The sequence below is a fragment of the Coffea arabica genome, chromosome 6c (genome assembly GCF_036785885.1).
Source record: "Coffea arabica cultivar ET-39 chromosome 6c, Coffea Arabica ET-39 HiFi, whole genome shotgun sequence".
Taxonomy (NCBI): Eukaryota; Viridiplantae; Streptophyta; class Magnoliopsida; order Gentianales; family Rubiaceae; genus Coffea; species Coffea arabica.
In genome coordinates, this window is record NC_092320.1 from 8,501,141 (window position 1) to 8,522,073 (window position 20,933).

Below are 20,933 nucleotides of genomic sequence, written 5' to 3' on the forward strand. Positions count from 1 at the left end.
TCTCTCCTACCACTGCCTCTTCCACTCCTTCCTCCTATCTCCTCCCCATTCCTCCCCTTGCTCTCCCCGTACCCTCGCTGCCTCCTTGTTGCCAAATCCAAAAAAGGGCAAAGGAAGAAGAAAGGATAAAGAAGGGAAAGCGAGGAAGAGAGAGAAGGGTACAAGGGAGAAGGTAAAAGAAAGAGAGAGGAGAGAGGTGGTGGAGTAAGGGTGATACGAGAAGATTAAAAGTATTTTAAAAATATTCTAACAAATTTAAATTTTTAAAAATATTCAAAATACAATTTCAGAGTAAAAGTTTTTAATATACAATACTACAATAAAATTTTTAAAAAACACCTTAAAAACATCAAATCTATACAAACCCCACCTAATCCATCCAGACAACCAGGTTGTTTTGTATGATATGGTTTTCATGGTTGCTTTGGTCCCCGTTCGAATTTATGAATTCTGAAGACTTTTGCTTTCAATTCAAATTGTGATTTCTTTTTTTTTTTTTAACAAAAATAAAACCGAAAAAAAAAAAAGAGGGGTGAAGAAGAGCAAGGGACGCGGCTGGCACTCTGTCTGTCTATTTGAGAGCGGTTCAACTGGATGGTGCATGTGACGTGGTGATGGGTACATGCACGTCATGACGTTCACGTGAACAATTAATTGCAACCATCATCCACACATAAACTCTCTATTTCTTTTTTATTTTATAATTCATCCTCGCAAATCTACTATACTATTAACGACGGAGATGCATCAAATTAGCGAGCACCAAAAATAATAAATTTATAATCCAACAGACACATTAGATTTAAAAAAATTAAAAAAATGGCACCACGAATTGAAACCTCAAAATATATTTTTTTAATTAGATGAATCACTGCACCTCTCTTCTGTGCATGTCTTGAACTGCCAAATCTGATGTAAAACAAATTTGGCTTACGAAGAACGTTAGATGTGTCATAAACTCTCCATTTTGATCATAGAGAGATTATGAACAGAATAATAGGTTTGCCCAAAAGTAATACCAAGCACTCTTTAAATGAGGGATAAGGTACGGAGCCAAGTAATCACTTGTTGGTTTGTTTAGCGTAAATCCTCCTCATTCTTGAAATGTAGCAGTAGGGAGGTCCGTTTTTCTATCTGTTCCAAAGCCTAGGACAGGTACAATAATAATAATATCAACATCTTCTAGTATTCTGGTACACGCGTGAAGTTAATTTAGGATTAGGTTTAACTACTAATTCTTAAAATTTCTGATAAAAAGAAAAAAGACGCACGGGAGGTATCTGGAGTTTGTGGATGTTAGTTAACATCTAGTAGCAGCTTCCCTACGAACTTTCCCGTAGTCCTACATCGATGTAAGGGAGTTTGGGAGTTGGGTAGATAAGTCCCCAAATTGGCCTCAGGAGTTATCACCGTGGCTTTTGAGGTTAATTTGGGGTTAGATTTAACTACTAATTCTTAAAATTTCTGATAAAAAGAAAAAAAAACACAGGGGAGGTATCTGGGATTTATGAGTATTAGTTAACATCTAGTAGCAGCTTCCCCACTAACTTTAACGTAGTCCCACATCGATGTAAGGGGGTTTGGGGGTTGGGTAGGTAAATCCCCAAATTGGCCTCAGGAGTTACCACCGTGGCTTTTGAGGTTAATTTGGGATTAGATTTAACTACTAATTCTTAAAATTTCTGATAAAAAAAAAAAAAAAAAGACTCTCTCGTTATTTCTTATTCGCACATTGCACTGAGATGACAGTTGAGTCTAAAAAGAGTTGTGGATGAGAATAATGCAACACAGGCCGATGAATCACCCCTTTATTTATTTATTTAAATTCCGGAAACAATAAACTCAGGAAGATGGATCACCTGAGTCGATTCAGTAGATGGATTGTGTGGTGCATGCAGCCTCGATTGGAGATCCCTGCGGCGGCTATTGGACCAGTATTTGGCAGGGCTGCAGTTAGGCCACAGATTTTCTTGTCCATGCAACAGAGGAAATGGGTAAGTTGGGCTCGATGTCTTCCCATTTTAAAACCTTCTTATTCACATTATTAACTTTCTTATTTTAGATTTTAAGTCATCTTACGGCCCAACTGTAGCTTAAAAGTGCTCAAGTCATCTTAGTCACATTAACTTTTTTTTTTTGAAACTCAGTGCTAGAGTACCTGGTTAAAGAAAGAAGGGCATACGAGAACTGACAAAAGCCTAAAGGAGAAGGATACAACATGGTGTTAATAACTTGATATTGATTTAACATTCTGAACAAAGTTGTTCCTCAAGGGAAAGGGCTGAGCAAAACACAAGTTTCCATTGTCTATGCAATCTCACGGACCTCTACTTCCACACCAATGATGAGCTGAACTGTACATGCCATGCCAACAGCCTTCACCACAACAATCTGGAATCTGAGCCCTCAACCACGATCAGCCTCGCAACTTAATACATGTAGATGTGATATTATAGTACTATATATCAGTGCAGGCACTCATCTTTGGCATCACCAATAATGGTTACAAGTGACGACAATTTCTGAGGAGGAAGATAAGGTTTCCTTGTAACCCCTAGGGAAGGGGAAGGGTAGCTTATCAGAGCAAATTACAAGTGCTGTGAACACTAAGGAAGCAGTGAGTTGCAGTCATCCTTAAAAACAGCTTGAATTCACATCATAACACAGAAACAATTTGTCGACATCCCATATAACAGAGCTCCAAAGGGATATTATGATAATCAAAGATCACCCGTATATATTGCGGAGCTAGTTTTATCCTATTCATTTTGTCTCCCAGATCCTATGCAAACATAAGAACAGGAGTCTATCTCATCAATTAGTAGCTAACAACACAAGAGGCTGATTCTCTGACTCCTGAAATGCTACTGACTATTGATTGGCAGCTAGCAGCAGTTTCAAGGCGTTCCCAAGTCATTTTCCGCTTCTCAGCAGCCAAGCTTGACTTTGAGTTTTCCTCCTCCACCTTGTTTTGGCAGGCAAGTGCCAGTTCTTGATCCATTTCAGATAAAACCTTCCTTAAATTCTGTGTAAGGTTTAGAACTGTTTTATTCCAGTGGTTCCGGCTGTTCCATTCCAAAGCTGAAAAGGTCATAGGCATGATAACATGTCTGTTATGTGCAATGAGATTAAGCACATGATCATTGTTCCACAAAAAGTGTGCTCTCTCAGCTACCTGGACATCATCAAGAATAAAGAATTCAGGTTCAGAATTTTTCACCATTTTACAGTCTCCTTCAGCTTATATGAACTTGAACGGGAAATTTAGATTCTTTGATAAAAGCTATAGCTGACCTAGGAAATAAACAAGGCAAAAAGTTTTAACCGTTTAACTGACACCATCAGTCCGTTTGATAGAGTTTATGGTACTTCTAAAGGTAAATTAGAAATCCTGCCTCATTTGTTTACTTAGTTCCTGATGGAAGACAATGAATAGAAACAACCCTTCCGTTACTTCTTCTAGGTAGCGCTTTTCCATTACCATTTCTTTGTCTATCACGTTTATTTTCTCATTGTCTTTAGTTTATTAACATCCTATTCGGGATTTAGATTTTGCTTTTCATGTCACAAATCATAATTTATAGCACAGATCTTTTCCTCCATCTAACTCCTTGTGATTAATAATACCCTTATCCAATGAAAAGAAGGAAACCAGGGGTCTAAGCCATGAGAAATTAACATCAGCAAAGTTTACCTGAAAGTGGGAGCTGTTGAGGCAGCATGACATACGCCGAAACAACGGCACCATGATCTTCTCAAAGTCTACCATGCTAATCATTTCCAATAGCTCTTCTAACTCACTTAAAAACATCAATTCCTTCTGACTACTTGTTACAGGCCAGTATTTCAGAAGCCCCTGTATCACCATTACAGCCAACTTTTGCTCCTTTTCAACAAACTGTACAACACAGTATGCCAACTGCTGATGATAGACACCCAGTGATTTTGGTTTATGTAAAGGAATTAAAGCCCTGGAGAGGAACACTTTGTGCTCCTCCTTCAATGGTAAAGCAAACCCACTTATTACACTCCCAAATACCTCCAGTAGCTCAGCAATTCCATTATGTCGTTCAGTCTCAAAAACAAATCGGTAGAATATATTGCTTACAGCCTTTCTGATAAAAGGCCTGTGCATCATGAACTTTCCATAAAGACGATGCAGAATTGATTTCAAACAATCTCTTTCTCTTGGATCCTCAGAGTCAAATAAATCAAGTATCCTTATAATGAAAGAGTGGTCAATGAACTTCTTAGCTAGCTTTGCATCAAGACTATTTTGATTCAGGACTCGGAGAAGCAGATCATAGACAAGCTGCAAATGGGACCAAGCTGGATCAAATAATGGTTCTTCTTCTTCACTTTCACCACGAGGAACATGAGAGTGATATCGGGGTGGAAAGTCTCTGAACAAGTTAACCGCGCACATTTTGCAAATTGCAGCAATTGCTGATTCAGTGAATTTTGCAGAACCTGAAGCAACAAAATCACCAAGTTCTAATAATATCTGGTGTTTAAGGTCTTTCTCCTTGGTGTTCTTGCCTGGATCGCTGAAGTCATATACCAAACAGCAGAGATTTAACTTACTCACGAATAAGCTCTGTTTATCAGCGTTTGGAACATCTTTAAAAGGAACATGAGGCTCGACCAAGTCCCCTCCAGCTATGATGCTAGCAGGAAAAATTGCCCAAGACTTCCTCTTTACTACATTCAGTCTACTCGATATCACGCTGCAAGTGTTGGTAAATTGGATGCCGTTGTCTGAATTTGGACTAGTGTTGCAAGAATCACTTCCAACAGAGGTTAATGAATCAGATTTTAATGACTTCCTAGGGAGTTTAGCTAAAATTTGCTTAAGCATAGTAGCAGGTCTCCAATCTGGAAAGTTAAAAGAAACCAAATTAAGAGAAAAGTACTTCCAATAAGATATAGACAACTTCAACAATGTAAATTCTTGACTGAGAAAAGCAAAAGCAACAAGGAGTTATATTAGATTTGCGGAAGAAACCTCGTTTAATCAAAGTCTTCCAATTTTAAGCAAGCAATTAAACATATCTATTTGCATTACTCTCCCCGTTTCTGCAACCCAGCTCAATTAGTTCAACTTTCCTAACTGTACAATTAAACACACTACACTAATACACCTCTAAGCTCATGAATTCTACCTATTTGCTCATAATACTAATTATAATAGATATCCAAAAGTTTTCATAGTTTAAAATGGGCACAAATAAAGGGGAAAAAAACGCTGGTACAAACAGATCAGTTATAGCTATTTCTCAAATTGGTAGTAAAGAAGTGAAAGATCAGGCTCTAACCAACAAGCTTCAGCACATTCATGAGCAATTACATGTATATTAACGTACGTCTAAATTACAGATCTAGGAATTGGATTGCAGCAAGACAGAATAGTACAGATCCCCTTCTCAGCTCTCACCACCAGAAAAAGATGAAAAACCAAATCAAGAAGAAATCCCAGATCATATAACACACAAAAAAGATGAAGAATATTCCCAATAAGAGGGAAAAGAAAAAGGTCTTCTTTTGTTTTCCCTTTCCCATTTTTTGTCATTGTAAATGGGTTAAATGCAACATAAACCAACCCCCCAACCCACCAAACCCCAAAAAAATGAAAACTTGAGCATCCAGCAAAAGTCGGTCACAACCAATCTTGGATTTAAAGAAAAGCATTAAAGAAAATCCATACATACTTAATCCAGTGAGATAAAGGAGAGAGAACCTGGGGCTTTTGGGTCTGCTTTGAGGAGCACCAGAATCAGAGATGGACTGTGAAGAAGTAGAAAGATTCCTGAGACAATTGTAGCAGGGAGTGGTGAAGATTGAAGAGAGATATGGTACTACTTGCGCCTGATGGCCTTGTGCTACTACTATACTACATGAGAGAAAAGAAGTAATCAAAGGCAATCAATCAAAAAGTTAACTTTCTTCCTTCTTTTTCTCTTTTAGTAGTAGCAGCAGCAGACTAAGGACATATCAGACTAGCAATAGTTATACAAAAGAAGCAGCTAGCTTGTGAATGATCAAAGACATAATTATGAGGACGGAGGACCCATATCTGGGTACCAAGGAAACATTATTATTGTGTGTTTTTCAGTTTTTGGTTTGATTATGGGTACTTTTGTCTTCATCCCACTTGTTTTCATGTTCTAATCTGAACGACAAGAAGAAGGAACAATCCCTGCTAGCTAATCTATTTTTGAGTTAATAGTTACTACTCCGTACTATATAGTAGTAGTAGTAGCAGTTGAGTCTTTAGTGGGAAGTATTATGATATATTCCGTCCAAGTTTAATAGTATCATTAGGATTTAGGACTGCTATTATTTAGTTTAATTGGCGCTCCATTTAGTTCTGTAGTAGTGGTAATGTAAATACGACGACTAGTGTCCTCGAATGAAGTGCTAAGCATGAGAGAGCAGGCCGGCATTTTCTCAGAAAATGCAGGCAGGCACAATTTTTCAATTGGAAATTGGTCTCTGACTCTCTGCCTCTTTCAGTTACCCACTGCCCAGTCTTGATTTCCGTATTCTTTCACCATTTGTAACAAAACCACAGAGCACCAGCTCCAGACGGTAAAAATTGGAAATTGGGATCTGGGACGTGGGGACTTGCTCCTTTTAGATTTTTAGATCCTCTTGATTCCTTTTCCTTTTTTTTTTTTTCTTCTTAACGCTTGGGAAGGGGATTGCCTTCCTCTTGACTTTATTTTCCCTTTTGTCATACACCAGAACTTATTGCTTCTTGGGAAAGACAAGAATTTTTATCCCATTATGCAGAAAAGAAGAAAATCCTTTTTCTTATTTAAGGGTTTAACATGGTGGGTTTGAAGTTTAACTTCGGAATCTGCTTCTATGCCGAAGCCATGGAACTATTTTGCATGTATATATACTTAGCATACGTATATTCTCGTTGTACTATGGTTTTAACGGCTGAATTGGCAAGAAACATGCAACCTGAGTCCGCTCTACGATCTTCGTTGAAAACCTTTAGTACTAATTGGTTTTGTCGAGAATATACTATCATTTTCCGGCAATGATTGAATCACAGGTAATGATTCCATCACAGGGTTGCTTCGCATTTTAAACAAATCAAAGATAACATTTTTCAGTTGAACAGGTTGGTAGTATAAGATGTTAAATTGTCCATGAGAATTAGAGAATGTATTGGCAGTTGCTACTACGTTGAAACAGACAGCTTCTGCTAAGTGTATATATATATATATATAGATATTAATAGATAATCACATACTCGTATATGGGTGCATGTGACATTGTTATATGTACACATGTTGGTCGTGTTCATGTTGCATTAAAAAAAAGAGCCGGGGGGGGGGGGGGGGGGGGGGGGGGGGATACGCACAACTGTGCATATCTACATATCCATCTGTGTAATGTATAGTATGTGTGTGTGTATTCGCATACCTCCATATTTGAGCACATACTCATGTATGTGTGTGTTTGATGTATACGGGTATATGGCGTATATGAATAAACGTGTGTATCTGTATACTCGTATAAAATATCTATGAACATTTACTGATATGAAAAGGGAAAATCATTCAAAATATCTCTTATATTTTGTTAAATAATTTTTTTCATCCTTCACTTTTAATAAGATAATTTTACATCTCTTATAAAATCATGTCAGTAAAATTTGGTCCTAACCTGGGTTTTCAACTCTTTTTTACCATAAAATTATTACATGACCCACATATGATAATTTTTTTAAGGGTAAAAAGGTTATTAGATCCCATTTGTAATTAAACAAATGATTTGATCCATATTCGATTTTGCTTCTAAAAAAATTGAATATGATCTGAACTATATTTAACTTTTCGCCTAAAAAGGTGAGATCTAACCCAATCTATATTCATTTTTACCCCTAGAAAAGTAGGATCATCTGACCTTTTTTGTGTATAAAATTTAACCAAATACGGCTCACATGGTGATTTCAAACTACAAAATGGTCGGAAGCCTAGATTTGGACCAAGTTTTATTAACTTGAATTTATAAGCAATGTAAAGTTACCATTTTAAAAGTGAATAATGAAAAAAATTCATAGAGATACTTTTTCTTCAGGAGTAAATGAAGGATATTTTATTTACCTAATACAAATAAGCTTTAGCGGAGGGTTGGATTCGATGGTAAGGTGGGAAGGAACAAAATGAAGTTCTAAAACTATTTTTAGATATCAAACATATTTTTTGACCAATTTCTAGTTAATATAAGTTTTATAGAGAAAAATAAATAAATTGAAACATAAGAACGTGCATATGAATAAGCAATTTAAAATTTTGTTGCGACATTCACGATTCCTATACAAACGGATTGTTGTATATATCCTGGTGGTTGTATTCGTATTACTTCCACGCAATAAAGCGCCTATACTTTTTTAAAAAAAAATGCCCAGAAAACTTTTTAGCAATCAATTTCTGCTGCTGCAGCGCAGCGAGCAATTCCTATATAGAGAGTTGTATAGTGCCGATACTGTTATAACTAGTGTGAATACCCGTGCTACGCACGGTGCTGATATTGTTGAAAAAAATAAAATGGTGAACAAATAAAGGTGAAAAAATTGAACCAACAAAATTTAAATGTAATATCTGTTTAACAATAGTTTGAAATATAATAGAATGTGTATATCATTCAAGAACTGTCTTTTTTCGAAAGATGGATCCTGAAAAAAAAATTAAAATTTATACTAAAAAAGGGAATGATATATTTCTACAAATGAATGTAATTGAATGTTGTTAAAATGAAATACTTACAAATACTAAGCATTCGATTTGATAATCTTTCTTGAAGGTGCGAACACTCTTAACACCAATCTATTTTTAGTACGAAAGCCAAAATTAATGATTTAATTAACTATGTTGAATTTTGTGGAGTGTGTACTACAAATGAAAATGCACGATCTTTGACGATATAAAAAACTGCATTTTTACCATGATCACGCAAAAATATTGGTGATGCGGATGGCTGTCGAACTTGAAGAGAGGCAATATTTTCATTTCTTTGATCTAGAAAATATATATATATTAAATCAAAAATAAATAGTTTTTGTATTTATTTTATGTGTAGTAAGTGATACATTGTATGAGAATTGTTAACAAAAAAATACAATAGTTAATATAGAAGTAGTATCAATAGAATTTAATACAATTGTGTTGTAATCAAATGAAAATTGCGCGCCAATAGAATTATTATTAGCACTCATAGTTAATGAAGTAATCCCTATATAAATATATTTTGGTATATGTAGACCCCCCAAACCCCGCAAAACCAATCACCACTTATTGAAAACAAATCAATAAATGCACTAAAATGCCTCCCATCTATACCTCAAATTGCACTTTAACCCACGAATTTTGTGCGAAATTATCCCTCTAATTGCTTTTGTCCTTTTCGATTTTTTCACATGTCGCTAACTAATTCATTCCCTCTGCTATCACTTGTATATTTAAAATCAATTTTTAATATTAAATAAAAAGGAATGTATTAGTTTATAATATATTCATAATGTAGATAAATTATTAAATTTGGAAAAGGACGTATGTTCTTATAGGTTTCTTTTCTTTCTTTTTTTTTTTGGGAAAATGAGTTTGTTCTTGTAGATTTTTTATTTTTATTTTTTGGATATAGAATTGTTTTTCAAAGATTTTGGTTCGTAGTCCCTATTATGTTTAAACCATCTTTTAATATCCAATTCAATATTGTCTTTTAATTTGGCAGCCTCTATAATTTTTAATTTATTCTTTTGGTTTAAATTCAGTTAGAATTCAGAATTTTTCAAATACCAAGAGAAACCATATTTTTTTAAAAAATCACTGTCTTGAGTCAGGTAGATCGCCGAAATATGAGTCAGGATTATTTCTTTTATGCAGTTAGTTTCCTGATATCTGGTATGATATATAATTATGTCCCTTGGGTTTTTTTTTTCATATAGATATCGTTAGATCTTTAGCATCACTGCTGAACATTATCCAAGCTTAGAAGGACGCGTTTTTTCTAATCCAGTGGATGCAAAAATACAAAAATACAAAAAATGAAGGTAATATTGTGATTCAAACTCTGAAAAGTAGGATACCATCCTTCAAGAAGTTTCATGCCTTCTTTAGCATCTCAAAAAAATGCAACACAGAACCGTTATTTGAATGCTAATAAACTCTCTTTCTACTAATTTTGAAAGCCCACCCATTAAAAGTGAAGTGAAAATTATTGCAGTCAATGCAGAGTGAAAATGATAAAGAAAAGAAATGCTAGAATGCAATTTTGCCAAACGAATTTCTGACGAAATTAAAAATTAATCCAATTTTAATAATGGGTGTATAGTGCCTTAGTTATTAGTAGTATCTGAATTGTTTTTTCTCTAATTATAAACCATTTATATTATTTTTTATTATCAAAAATATTTTATTATTTCATGCATGATCATTTTTGGAATAAAATTATGAAAATAACTATCGTAACACCTTTTTTATGTGATAAATGTGCAATAAAAAATAATTAAAAAAATTTCAGTAATACAAACAAATAAATTTTTATAATATACAATTTATTTTAGAAATAGTAAAACCCTCAATCATGAATCTATACCATCCGCAATTATATAAGCAAGCAATACCTTATGTTAGAAATGTGATTGTAATTTTGTGTTTATATTTTATCCCACTATTGACTATCTTTACTTTACAGTGTAACAATAAGCAAACAACCGTTCATAAGATTTTGTAAAAAATTTTCAGAAATAATGGATGATCAGAAAATCAATGCAACATCATTCGTGGTAGAAAGCAAAGCAAAAGCAAAACATACTTAAAAGGCAGAGGGGACTGACCTGGAAAATTAAGTTGGCAAGAATATACTTCCAATTCTCCGCAAGAAGGTTGAGTTCTGCTAAAGTTTCTGCACATAATATCTTCCACTACTGCTCATAAAAGAAACAAAATCAATACATTTACAAAATGAATAGAGAATCAAAAATAAATAAGAAAATGAGAGAGAGTGGGAGTGAGATAGCGGAATAGTGGGAATAGAGAATTTGTAGGAGTGGTTGTAGAATGAGTTAAGATAATGGGATAGTGGGAGTGAGATAGTGGGAATATTGATGGGTGATAAGGTGGGTTATAACTCACTACATTTTATGTATTAAAATAAATACAAAAATTTAGAAAAAAGAATGAGAAGTTTAGAAGTCATTGAGAGGGTTTCTACAAAAAATCCCTTCCTGAATACATATAGATATAGATGACATAAGTACTAAATATTTATTTGTGCCCAGAAAACTTTTTGATACATGAGTACGTGTATTACAATACTCATTACAGTTATCTGCTTGATACAAGTCTGGTCATTAATCAATTTCCAGTCGATAAGCAATTTATTTGTTACATATATATATATATATATGAAATATTTATTGGATAGAATATGAAGTTTAGAAAAGCTTTATCCCTCCCCATATTACACCGACCAAGCACATAGAAGTTCTAGTTTATATTTTGAGTTTAATCATTCTATTTTCGTACGATTAACAATTTGCTTCAACCTCGCCGTAAGAAATCTAAAAACTGATCCCAATTGGCAGAGTTAGAAGATTAATGCGACTATATGGATTGAAGTATGGTTAACAAAAGGATGATTAAACACGAAGTCTATTTTATATTTGTGCATTACTACTTACTACATCAGCAATAGAGGCGTCAAAATGGGTAACTTGAACGGGTTTTGGTTGATTAAAATAGATAATAGGTATAAGTAAGTCAATCCATTTATACCTATTTTATTATATGTGTGTAAATGGATATATCAAAAAATGAATTAGATAACTCAATTACCCATTTACAACCCATTTATTTTAAATTTTTATAAACTCATTTAAATTCATTTTTGCAAATTAAGTTATTAATTTATATAACCCTTTGCACCCATCATTATTTTAAATATTTACTTATAATGTTCAATAAGCCTAATTACCAATTTTTTTCATTCATACTCTATGTCGCAAAATTACATATTATTTAATAATTGAATAATAAGAATATAAAATTTTGAAATAAATATTATAAAAGTTGTAGTAAATCTTATATATACTGACAGTGTATACTCTATCACCATTTGATTCATTACATGTGTACAAAAGTTGAATTTTAAATTCAAATTTTGCATAGTTGTCATTCATTCAACGCTGATAGTGTATACACTGTCAGTGTAAGAAAGATTAATCATAAAATTTAACATAAAAACTTAATCCAAAAATGTTGAATCCCTAGTATTTTTTTCATATGTAAATTTAAATTTTCATTTTGAAAAGGTAGCAAAAGTGATTAAAACTTATTATAAATTGGTAACGCTGAAAAATGAGCAAATTAACAAACTAAGAGAAAATAAAATGGTAAGAGAAAACTAACAAATAATAATAATAATGAAACAAAAGTAGTTAACATCATAACAAAATGAAAAATTTGAAAAAAAAAAGATTGGGGGAAAAGAGGAGGTTTGGGGAAGACAATTTTAAATGGGTTTGATGGGTTATCCAATAATATTAAATGGGTATTATTGGAGTAACCTATTTATACTCATATGCAAAATTTTAAAATGTCCATACCCATCTATTCATGGGTGGGTATGGATAAATTTAGTTAAATGGATTTGTTTGTCACCTATAATTAGCAATTAGCATTATGTTCTTCTAAGAAGAAACGGCTATGTTTGGACAGTAAAAAAATTTTTCTCCAAAAATTTTCGTTTGCATCATAAATACATTTTCCAATCCATCTCTTTATATTTTCAATCATCTTTTTATTTCACATACATCACATTATAAAAAGATTATATGTGAAATAATTATTTGGAATAATATTCTAAATTCTCAAATTTCAACTAGGGCTTAGCAGTTAGCAGCGTCATAGAAGTTTTTTTTTTTTTTTTTTTTTTTTAAGCGCCATAGAAGTTGATACAGTAAAAAGAATTAGCTGTAGAATCATGTACTGTAAACTGTAGGAATGAACACTCCTTTTACAAAGATGCCGAAAAGACGCGCACATTGGTTTTACTAGGCGACTGCTTTTTGACAGCTTGGTACATTGAATCAACTTTGCACACCCTGATTATCACATAAAATAAAACACTACTTTTTTCCTTTTGACGACAGCCTTACTCATACGGCTGTTTTCATTTGGCGCATGGATGATTGCCAAATGGGCACAAATGTCTCATTCGAGGTCATCAAAAGCTTGCGAGTTTGCTTTAAACATTTGTTACACTTCACTTCCGTCTCCATCCCCCGTCCAAAATATTAACCCACTGAATCATCAGGCGGCCGGCACTTGCGAGGAGCAAACTAGCAGTACTACGTGTGACATAGGAGGAGGAGGAACCAGCAAAGAAAAAGGCTCCATGTTGAATCTCCCACGAAAAAGGAAGAAATCAAAACAGCAGACTTCCCTAACATTTACTATTTTATGTAGCAGTAATTCGGGTCTTGGATAGAAAAGGCATTTTTCTTTTTTATTGACCCCTCAAGCCCCTTTTAGAAAACCTTACCCCAAAATAATTCCTAAACAACATGCAAATTATTCTCGCCCGCTTCGATTCTGATGATGCGATGGCCAAGCAGTGCAAAATTGCATGTGAGAACTGCTCCAGAAAAAGGCAAAAATTGCATGTGAGAAAGCTATATGCATTTTGTATCCTCCCTTGAATTGATTGAAGATGCACATCATTGATTGGTTCCCGATCATGTGAAGTCTTATTAACAGCGAAATTTTCTTGTTGCCCACTGCAATTATATATTGCGTGCCGTTGGGCTTAATTTGCTTTTGAAATTCTGGTAACTACACGCAATACAACCGCAGTGGCCAACAAGAAATTTGAGGACACCTCCTATCTGTTATTTCTTCTGTCATATACCATCACTTCAGTACATATTATGTCATCTAAAGTAAATTAAATGAAAGGAACAAATGCAATTGCAGTGGAAATGGATTTCAGGTCAAATTTCTTGTAGTAGCTGCAGTAGGAACTCATCCGTAATATCCTCAAAATGCGTGCGTAAAAAATTAGCTACTGATTAATAGAAAATGAATCATTGGTCGGTACAAAAATGAGATGGACCACACGCCCATGAGAACCAATATCACTAAAAGTAATAAAAAAATTGCAATAAAGAAATTTTTGCATTTGTTGTCACATTCATGAATGGTATCCAGCTGGAACTTCCATGAGAGAGAGAGAGAGAGAGAGGGGGGGGGGAGCAAAGGGCTACTTACAATGCTTAAGAAATTTCCCTATTTCTCTCGAAGGAGTAGGTTGGGGAAAAAAAAAGATATGAAGAAATTTATATATATTTATATAACCGGGGAGGTCAATAGAGTAGATCAAAGAGCACAGGATTGAATCTACAGAATTGTAACACACAGCAACAAGACTACTTCCGCTCCTGCTGCAAAGGAAATCGCACTAAGCGCCTGCTGCTGGAAGCTGACCCATGCTTCCAATCCTGTTGGCATATTTGGGTCTCCACACAGTCCTTCCCTTGACAATCTCTGCTCCATCCTCCAGTCGAAGCAAATGCTGGCACTCAACATAACCAGAAATGGCCATATCACCAACACCACTCCCCAATACAGAAGTAAGGGACTGCACCACACTGTCCTTCCTGCACTCCCTCCTGTACTCGAGCGTCATTGCAGCAAGCTCGTGACTCTCCAAAATGGGGAGGGGAGCACTCTGTGATGGATAAATTAGAGTTCTGCAATTAGATTGACAAAAAACACCATACCAAGTAGCAAAGGACAGATACAATTCCTTTTTTCAATTTTGGAATTGCTTTTGTGTGCTAAAAGAGCAGCTAGCAAGCTCTGATTTTTGGGAAATTTCAATTTTGTTCCCTGAAAAGAGACCAATAAGCTTAGACATTCTCAAACGAAATGAATGGTTCATGATAGAAGTTTAATAAAAGCCTAGTAATACCACTCCAATTAATGGCCATCTGTCGCTAAAATTCCCTCATCAGTCTACCTCATTAGCAATGTATACAGGTCTCTATACCTACAGCCTCACAACAGAAGAAACCTAAAATTGAACCAACGGCATAGTTCAATGAACCAACAATGTAGGCTGGTCGCTTTCAGTCAGCAAATTTGTATTAGGACATTGTGAAAAGGAACCTATCACTCATAGCAATTTTGGATTGAGACACCACAAAAAGGAACTTATCACATATTCACTGTTATTAAATATATATCAACAAATGACAACAAAAGGAACCTAAATGAAACTAATGAGATAGTTCAGTGTTCCAATAATGGAGGTTGATTGATTTCAGTCTGCATTTTTTAATTAAGTCGCTGAAAAGGATTCTATTTTGATTATCTTGGCTCTAATACACAAACACATCTAACAAAAAAAATGTGAGTGCTGAACCCCAATCAGTCTTATTGTGCTTCAAGTATTAGTATCCAACATTACTGACCTTCAGAACACAACTTACTCTACCAAAGCCAACAATGATACAACATATCCCCCCCCCTCTCCAAAAACAAAAACCCCCCAACATCCCACAGCTTTAATATCGACTCAAATTACCATTACTTAGTTAAACTCACCACCTCAGCTTAGCAAAAGGAATTAGCCTTCCGATGCCAAAAAACTAACAACCTGGAGTGATATCCATTCCTATGCCAAAAAACTAAACATCCTGGAGAGATTTCCCCTCCTTGTCCTTCATTATCATTTAACAATATGACTAGTCCAAAAACAAGTACTTCAGTGGCAGCCAGCTTATTTTATGCCAAATAACTGCAATTTCAGATAACAAAACACAAGCATCTGCTTTTGCACGTGTACAATTTAAAACAACCAGATAGAGAATGTCTAAGAGCCTAAAATTTCAAATTCTCCAGTTTCTTCCCTAAATCATCAAGAATTCTTGAGAGCTGAATTCTCCACATACAATTGAACTCAGAAAGGCAATAAGTTAGGAGAATCTCTACCTCAAGAATCCAGCCAATGTATTTCACATTATTCACATGCTGGTTCACATCCAAGTCACTCCATCTTGGCTGCAAAAATCACACATTTCTTCATTCGGTGTACATTTACGAGGGGGGGAAAATATAAATCAGACAAGAAAGGAATGTCATGTGTCATTCAGAAAGAACAAAATCTTACAGTTAAACCAGTACGAATGTACTTTGCCGTCTTATCATCAAGTTTTGGTAACTTTCTGCCATCCTCATCCACAATAGGAGGTGAATCTAAATAATAGCCTTCTATTTCTGCTCGAACCTCATCTGGAATTTTAGACAGTCTCCTAGTCTCTTTATTCATCATGACCCATAAACTGTAATAAATTCAATTCAGCATTTACAGGGGAAAAAAAGGAAAGACCGTTAAGTACAAATCTTAGGATGCTATGGAAACTGAATAAAAGAATGAATCTTCCACAACAGAGGAAAGAAAGCGCAGTTTGCCGGAAAGTTCAGATCACTATCATAATGATTAACAATGGGGTAAATAGAAAACAGTTAAATGCAGTTCAAATTATTTATTTAATGCACCACAATAAAACTCCAGCTTACCTAGAAGCTCTCGTTATTACGTCCCCAGTTTTACAATCACGGACAAGCCAATCTCGCCGCATCCCATTCTTACCAGATGCTGCAACCCACGTGTCCACTTGAACAACATCACCCCTGCAAGAATCAATTTACAGCTCAGACCATCATTGCCGAGGATTCACTTGTCATGTTATCTAGGCATTATAGGGCAAAGAATCTGCTGATCTTTCAAGATTATAACAAAAATCCTGCACATAGTCAGCAATGTAGCAATAGGGCCATTTAGCTGAAAGCATGCACAAAGAAAACATACTACCACACAAAAAGAGAGATATGATGAAGCCAACAAGCAGGTGCATACAGTTGTGCATGCTTCCATGTGTTCTCTTTAAGACTCCATATTAATAGACACAAAAAATGAGATATGATGAAGCTGCCAAGCAGGTCCATGCTTTAATATATATCCCTGTTATCTTGTATACCTATGCACAATAGATTCCAATGCTATTAGCACATATCAAGGAAGCAGATTTCAAAAATCAATGCCAGCAACTATAGAAGAATGTTAATGGTTAAATCTCAAAAGCAGACGAAATTTTATATTGAAAGCAATGTATAAAGGAAATGCAGCAAGAAAAACCAAACAACTAATATACATTTAGTAAACCAAAAATTAAAACAGTCATAACAGCAACATACAAATTTGAAGACAATGAAAGTGAATGGGTATAGAACCTTAGCCATCTCAGCCTTAAATAGCAAGCCTTAGGCATCTTTGTATCAAGGAAAAAATTACAAATAGTACTTGATATAACAGCTCAGTGCTTAGTGGTCTGAGCTAATTTGCACAGACATTAAACTCACCAAGTAGGATAACGGTCAACCAGAACCTGCATCTTGGATACCACCCAAATTAGATTTCTTTTGGCCATCTCCGGAGTAGAGCCAAAACCATCACCAAGCAGTCCAACAGATTTTACATGGTTAAGTGCTGTTTCCTGCAAAGAATGAAAAGCATGTAAAGCTTGAAGGCTTGCAAGCAACAGATATTTAAATTGTGTGACCAAAGCTAATTTGCTTCTTATCACTAATTTCCAAGAAATCCAGGCATACCTGAAGATGATTCATTAACGTTTCTATGGACGCAGTTCGGTCAGCTCCTATCTCATATGACCTGATGCTGAAGTTTTCGCGAAAGACAAGACCATCTTGCACAATTCTACCGAAGCCAAAGGGGCCACCAAGCATGTCAGGACGCTTTGGCTTCCAGTCAAGCATCATCCATTGCTTCTCTGCCGCTAAGAAAATAGTGGTGATGGCAGCAAGGAGCATGCTCCAATCAGGTAATGTGTTGATGAATGTCCTCGGTGGAGGTGATGAGATCACATCATCATCAGTCTTGATTCCAACCTTAGTTCCATTAACCTTGGAAGGGGCCTGTGCATTAGCCTTCACTTGTAATTTCCCAGAAGATGAGGACTTTGACTTGATCCCACGGGCATCCACACCTGCAGGGAGACTTCCTCCATAATTTCCGGAATTTCTGCCACCGGAGTCAGGCAGCGACGAAGTAGCAGGAAAAAATGCAGCAGTAGCAGCGCTAGCCACCATGACGAATATAGTATGATCAACCAACGAGTCTAACTATAGGAGGTTGAAAGTGGAATAACTTGTCAAGTCTGCAAATTTGAACTGCCGAGGGTGTCGGCAAGAACTATTCCAGTGATCATCAAAATTCGCCAGAAACTAACATTTCATAATCAAATCGAAATTTAAAAGTCCACGCATCCAATAATAAAATTTACTGTTTTACATGCATAATCATTCAGCTCCACGAATCCAACAATAAATTTCACTTTTCCACACGCGCAAAATCACTAAACATTTAAAATAGAAAAATTCGTATTTACAAAAAAAAAAAAAAAAAAAAAACCAAGGCAATTGTTTTAAAAATAAGAATTTCTTCATTACTCAGTAAAATTTGCCCTGATTCAAAATTCAAACGAACGATGTTTTCTGTCATATCATCATTTTCATCGGTTTTCTTGCAAAACAACAAAAAAGAAAACCATTTCCAAAAAAAAAAAAAAAAGGTTCTTAACCAACCTTTTTTAAAAGGAAAACAGAAAATCGTTCTGACACAAAATTGTACAATCAATGCATGAACATAACTGACCACGAATCCAAGTCAAAACAAATGAGAAAGCACAAACCATAAACCATGAAAACGACCGCCACACCACCATCTAATTAATGCAATAAATAAGCTTGTGCGGCGGATCTGAGCATTCAACTCCGGCTCAAAACACCACATTACACTTCAAAAACTCAAATAAAAACTTTTCCCCCTATTTTACCCCTTCTCCAGACACGCCTGTATGACGTGGAACCTTCGAGATCAACACAGTTTGGCCAAAAAGAATACAGAATCCAAAAAATTCAAAATAAAAGATAAAAAGAAAAAAGCACCTTTTGGAAGCTCGAAGATTCCAGAGAATAAATGAAGGTGAAAATATATGTCTATAGAGTCTCCACTGGCTTTTTTCCGGGAAAATGAATAACTAACTTTGATCAGAGAGGCTCCATTTCTGATCTGCAAACCCGTTTCTAAGAGATTCGCAAGCTTTTTCCTAGGGTTTGCGATCGCCTACGTAGATGGTTTGTTTGTTTGTTTCTATAACAGCGGCTATGCTTCCTCTTCCGCTTTTTCAGAGTCTTGGAATTTTATTTTTTTTTTGACTTTTAATTTTTTTAAATGTCTAGAAGTGTTGGAAAATTTCGAGTGTGTGCGAGAGCAAGGAAAGGAAAGGAAAGGGCCAGCGGATTTTAAGTGGTACAGTCTTGGAGTCCAGCGACTCCATTTTATACTATCCACCCTGGCGTCCCGCCTCTCTTCTCAACTTTCAGCTTTTGCACCTGCTTTTCCCGTTATTTTCTCTGTTGCCCCTCTGATTATTTCTGCTGTGTTTTCTGGGTCGTCTTTCGCTTTTGAAAAATTTCATGTGCATTGTTGGCGCCGGTGTTTATAGAGACGGTGGCATTTAAGACATTAGATTCATTTAATCCGATCCGACGGCGAGCACACAAAAATTTGTTGGCACAACCGCATTTTAATTTACCAAATTTCTGTATTTTTTTTTTATTCTAAACACCTTTTAACTTGTTTGGATTGAAGTTTTTGTAATAAAACTAATTATCTATATATCAAGAGAATATTTTTTTTAAAAAAAAAAATTTCTTGGAAAACACACAAATCATATTGGATAAGTATTAAACTTCTTGGAACTACTACTACTCTTTTTTACCTTGTACGTTCTTTTTACGATTTAGGCAGATGACACAGAATTGGCTCGCTTGACAGTTTTTAGACGTTGTAAATAATTTCTAATCTCCTTTTGAGGTCACATCTTTAAAATGGAGCCGAGCTGCTAGTATTCCTTAAAAAAGTTTTTTGTCGTGATTTGACTAAAGAACAAAACAATTGGTGGCGCGACTTTTTGAGCTAATCTTGTAGTGTTTTGTCTTTTTTTTTTCCAACTTATGAGGGGCTTCTAGACTAATTGCTTTTAAATCAGTTCTTTATCCAGCTAACCAAACTATATTAATTCAGACGGCTGCGACTGTGAGACTCCTCTATTCGCTGTTCGAAGACAACGACAAACATAATAAGTGATTAGTGGGCAAAGCTTGACTATCGCATCGCAGTCCTCGTGAAGTTCCTCTAAAATTTGTGTTTTGCCTGCCGCCTTTGTTAGTCTGTCTCCGGTTGGCTTAGAGGTGTGGTTAGTTTAGTTCGCATCCGGAATGATAGCACGCATGTATTTGACAGTTTTTATGAGTTTATCATTCTCCCTTTGCCCGTTTAATTTGGAATTTATATGGGTTTCAATCGACTAAATGACTCAACAATCAAGTCAATAAATGAGGAATTAATTACAGAGGGCAAATTTCTGAAGCTTTATTTTCATTAAATGACTTTGATAAATACGTTTATCAACTAACTAATAGGCAACATTAACTTTAACGGAATTATTACTTATCAAACACCTCCTGAATGTTTTTTATTAAACAAAATATTTTGATTTGTGATGCGGTGATAGTAAGGATCCATCGACTGACAGCCACATCTCTCTTTGATGGAAGATGAAGAGAACGAAGAAGCGGTGCTGCTGTTGCCACGACGATACACAGTGAGAGGAAAAGGTCTGAGGGGAAAGGGAGTTTCATGGTAGCCCGAAGGTGACGAATTGCAGGATGAGTGTCCCTTTACGGAAGTATTTGATGGTTTGGCTTCAATTTTTCAAAAAAAAAAAAAAAGGGAATTTGGGTGAAAGTTGACTTCTTGTAATTGCGCTT

The 20,933-nt window shown here is 35.3% G+C and overlaps 2 protein-coding genes across 5 annotated transcripts; both read right to left on the reverse strand.

Annotated features, from left to right (window-relative positions):
• Positions 1 to 2,219: 2,219 nt before the first annotated feature.
• LOC113692585 (serine/threonine protein phosphatase 2A 57 kDa regulatory subunit B' kappa isoform) lies at positions 2,220 to 6,191 on the reverse strand. Its single transcript, XM_027211007.2, has 3 exons — positions 5,738 to 6,191; positions 3,695 to 4,875; positions 2,220 to 3,175 (listed from the first exon to the last, which is right to left on the reverse strand). Exons 2-3 carry the CDS (start codon positions 4,856 to 4,858, stop codon positions 2,819 to 2,821), a joined length of 1,521 nt encoding a protein of 506 aa, XP_027066808.2. The 5' UTR covers positions 4,859 to 4,875; positions 5,738 to 6,191; the 3' UTR covers positions 2,220 to 2,818.
• Positions 6,192 to 14,152: 7,961 nt separating this feature from the next.
• On the reverse strand, positions 14,153 to 19,414 carry LOC113693696 (palmitoyl-acyl carrier protein thioesterase, chloroplastic). 4 transcript variants are annotated; one of them, XM_072052632.1, is made up of 7 exons: positions 19,047 to 19,414; positions 17,691 to 18,221; positions 17,442 to 17,575; positions 16,599 to 16,712; positions 16,189 to 16,360; positions 16,011 to 16,079; positions 14,153 to 14,745 (listed from the first exon to the last, which is right to left on the reverse strand). In XM_072052632.1, the coding sequence occupies exons 2-7, from the start codon at positions 18,186 to 18,188 to the stop codon at positions 14,476 to 14,478; spliced, it is 1,257 nt and encodes a 418-aa protein (XP_071908733.1). In that variant the 5' UTR covers positions 18,189 to 18,221; positions 19,047 to 19,414; the 3' UTR covers positions 14,153 to 14,475. The 4 variants fall into 4 exon arrangements, with proteins under 4 accessions (XP_071908733.1, XP_071908732.1, XP_071908730.1 ...); XM_072052631.1 differs by having other exon boundaries at positions 17,691 to 18,256; XM_072052629.1 differs by having other exon boundaries at positions 17,691 to 18,269.
• Positions 19,415 to 20,933: the final 1,519 nt, after the last annotated feature.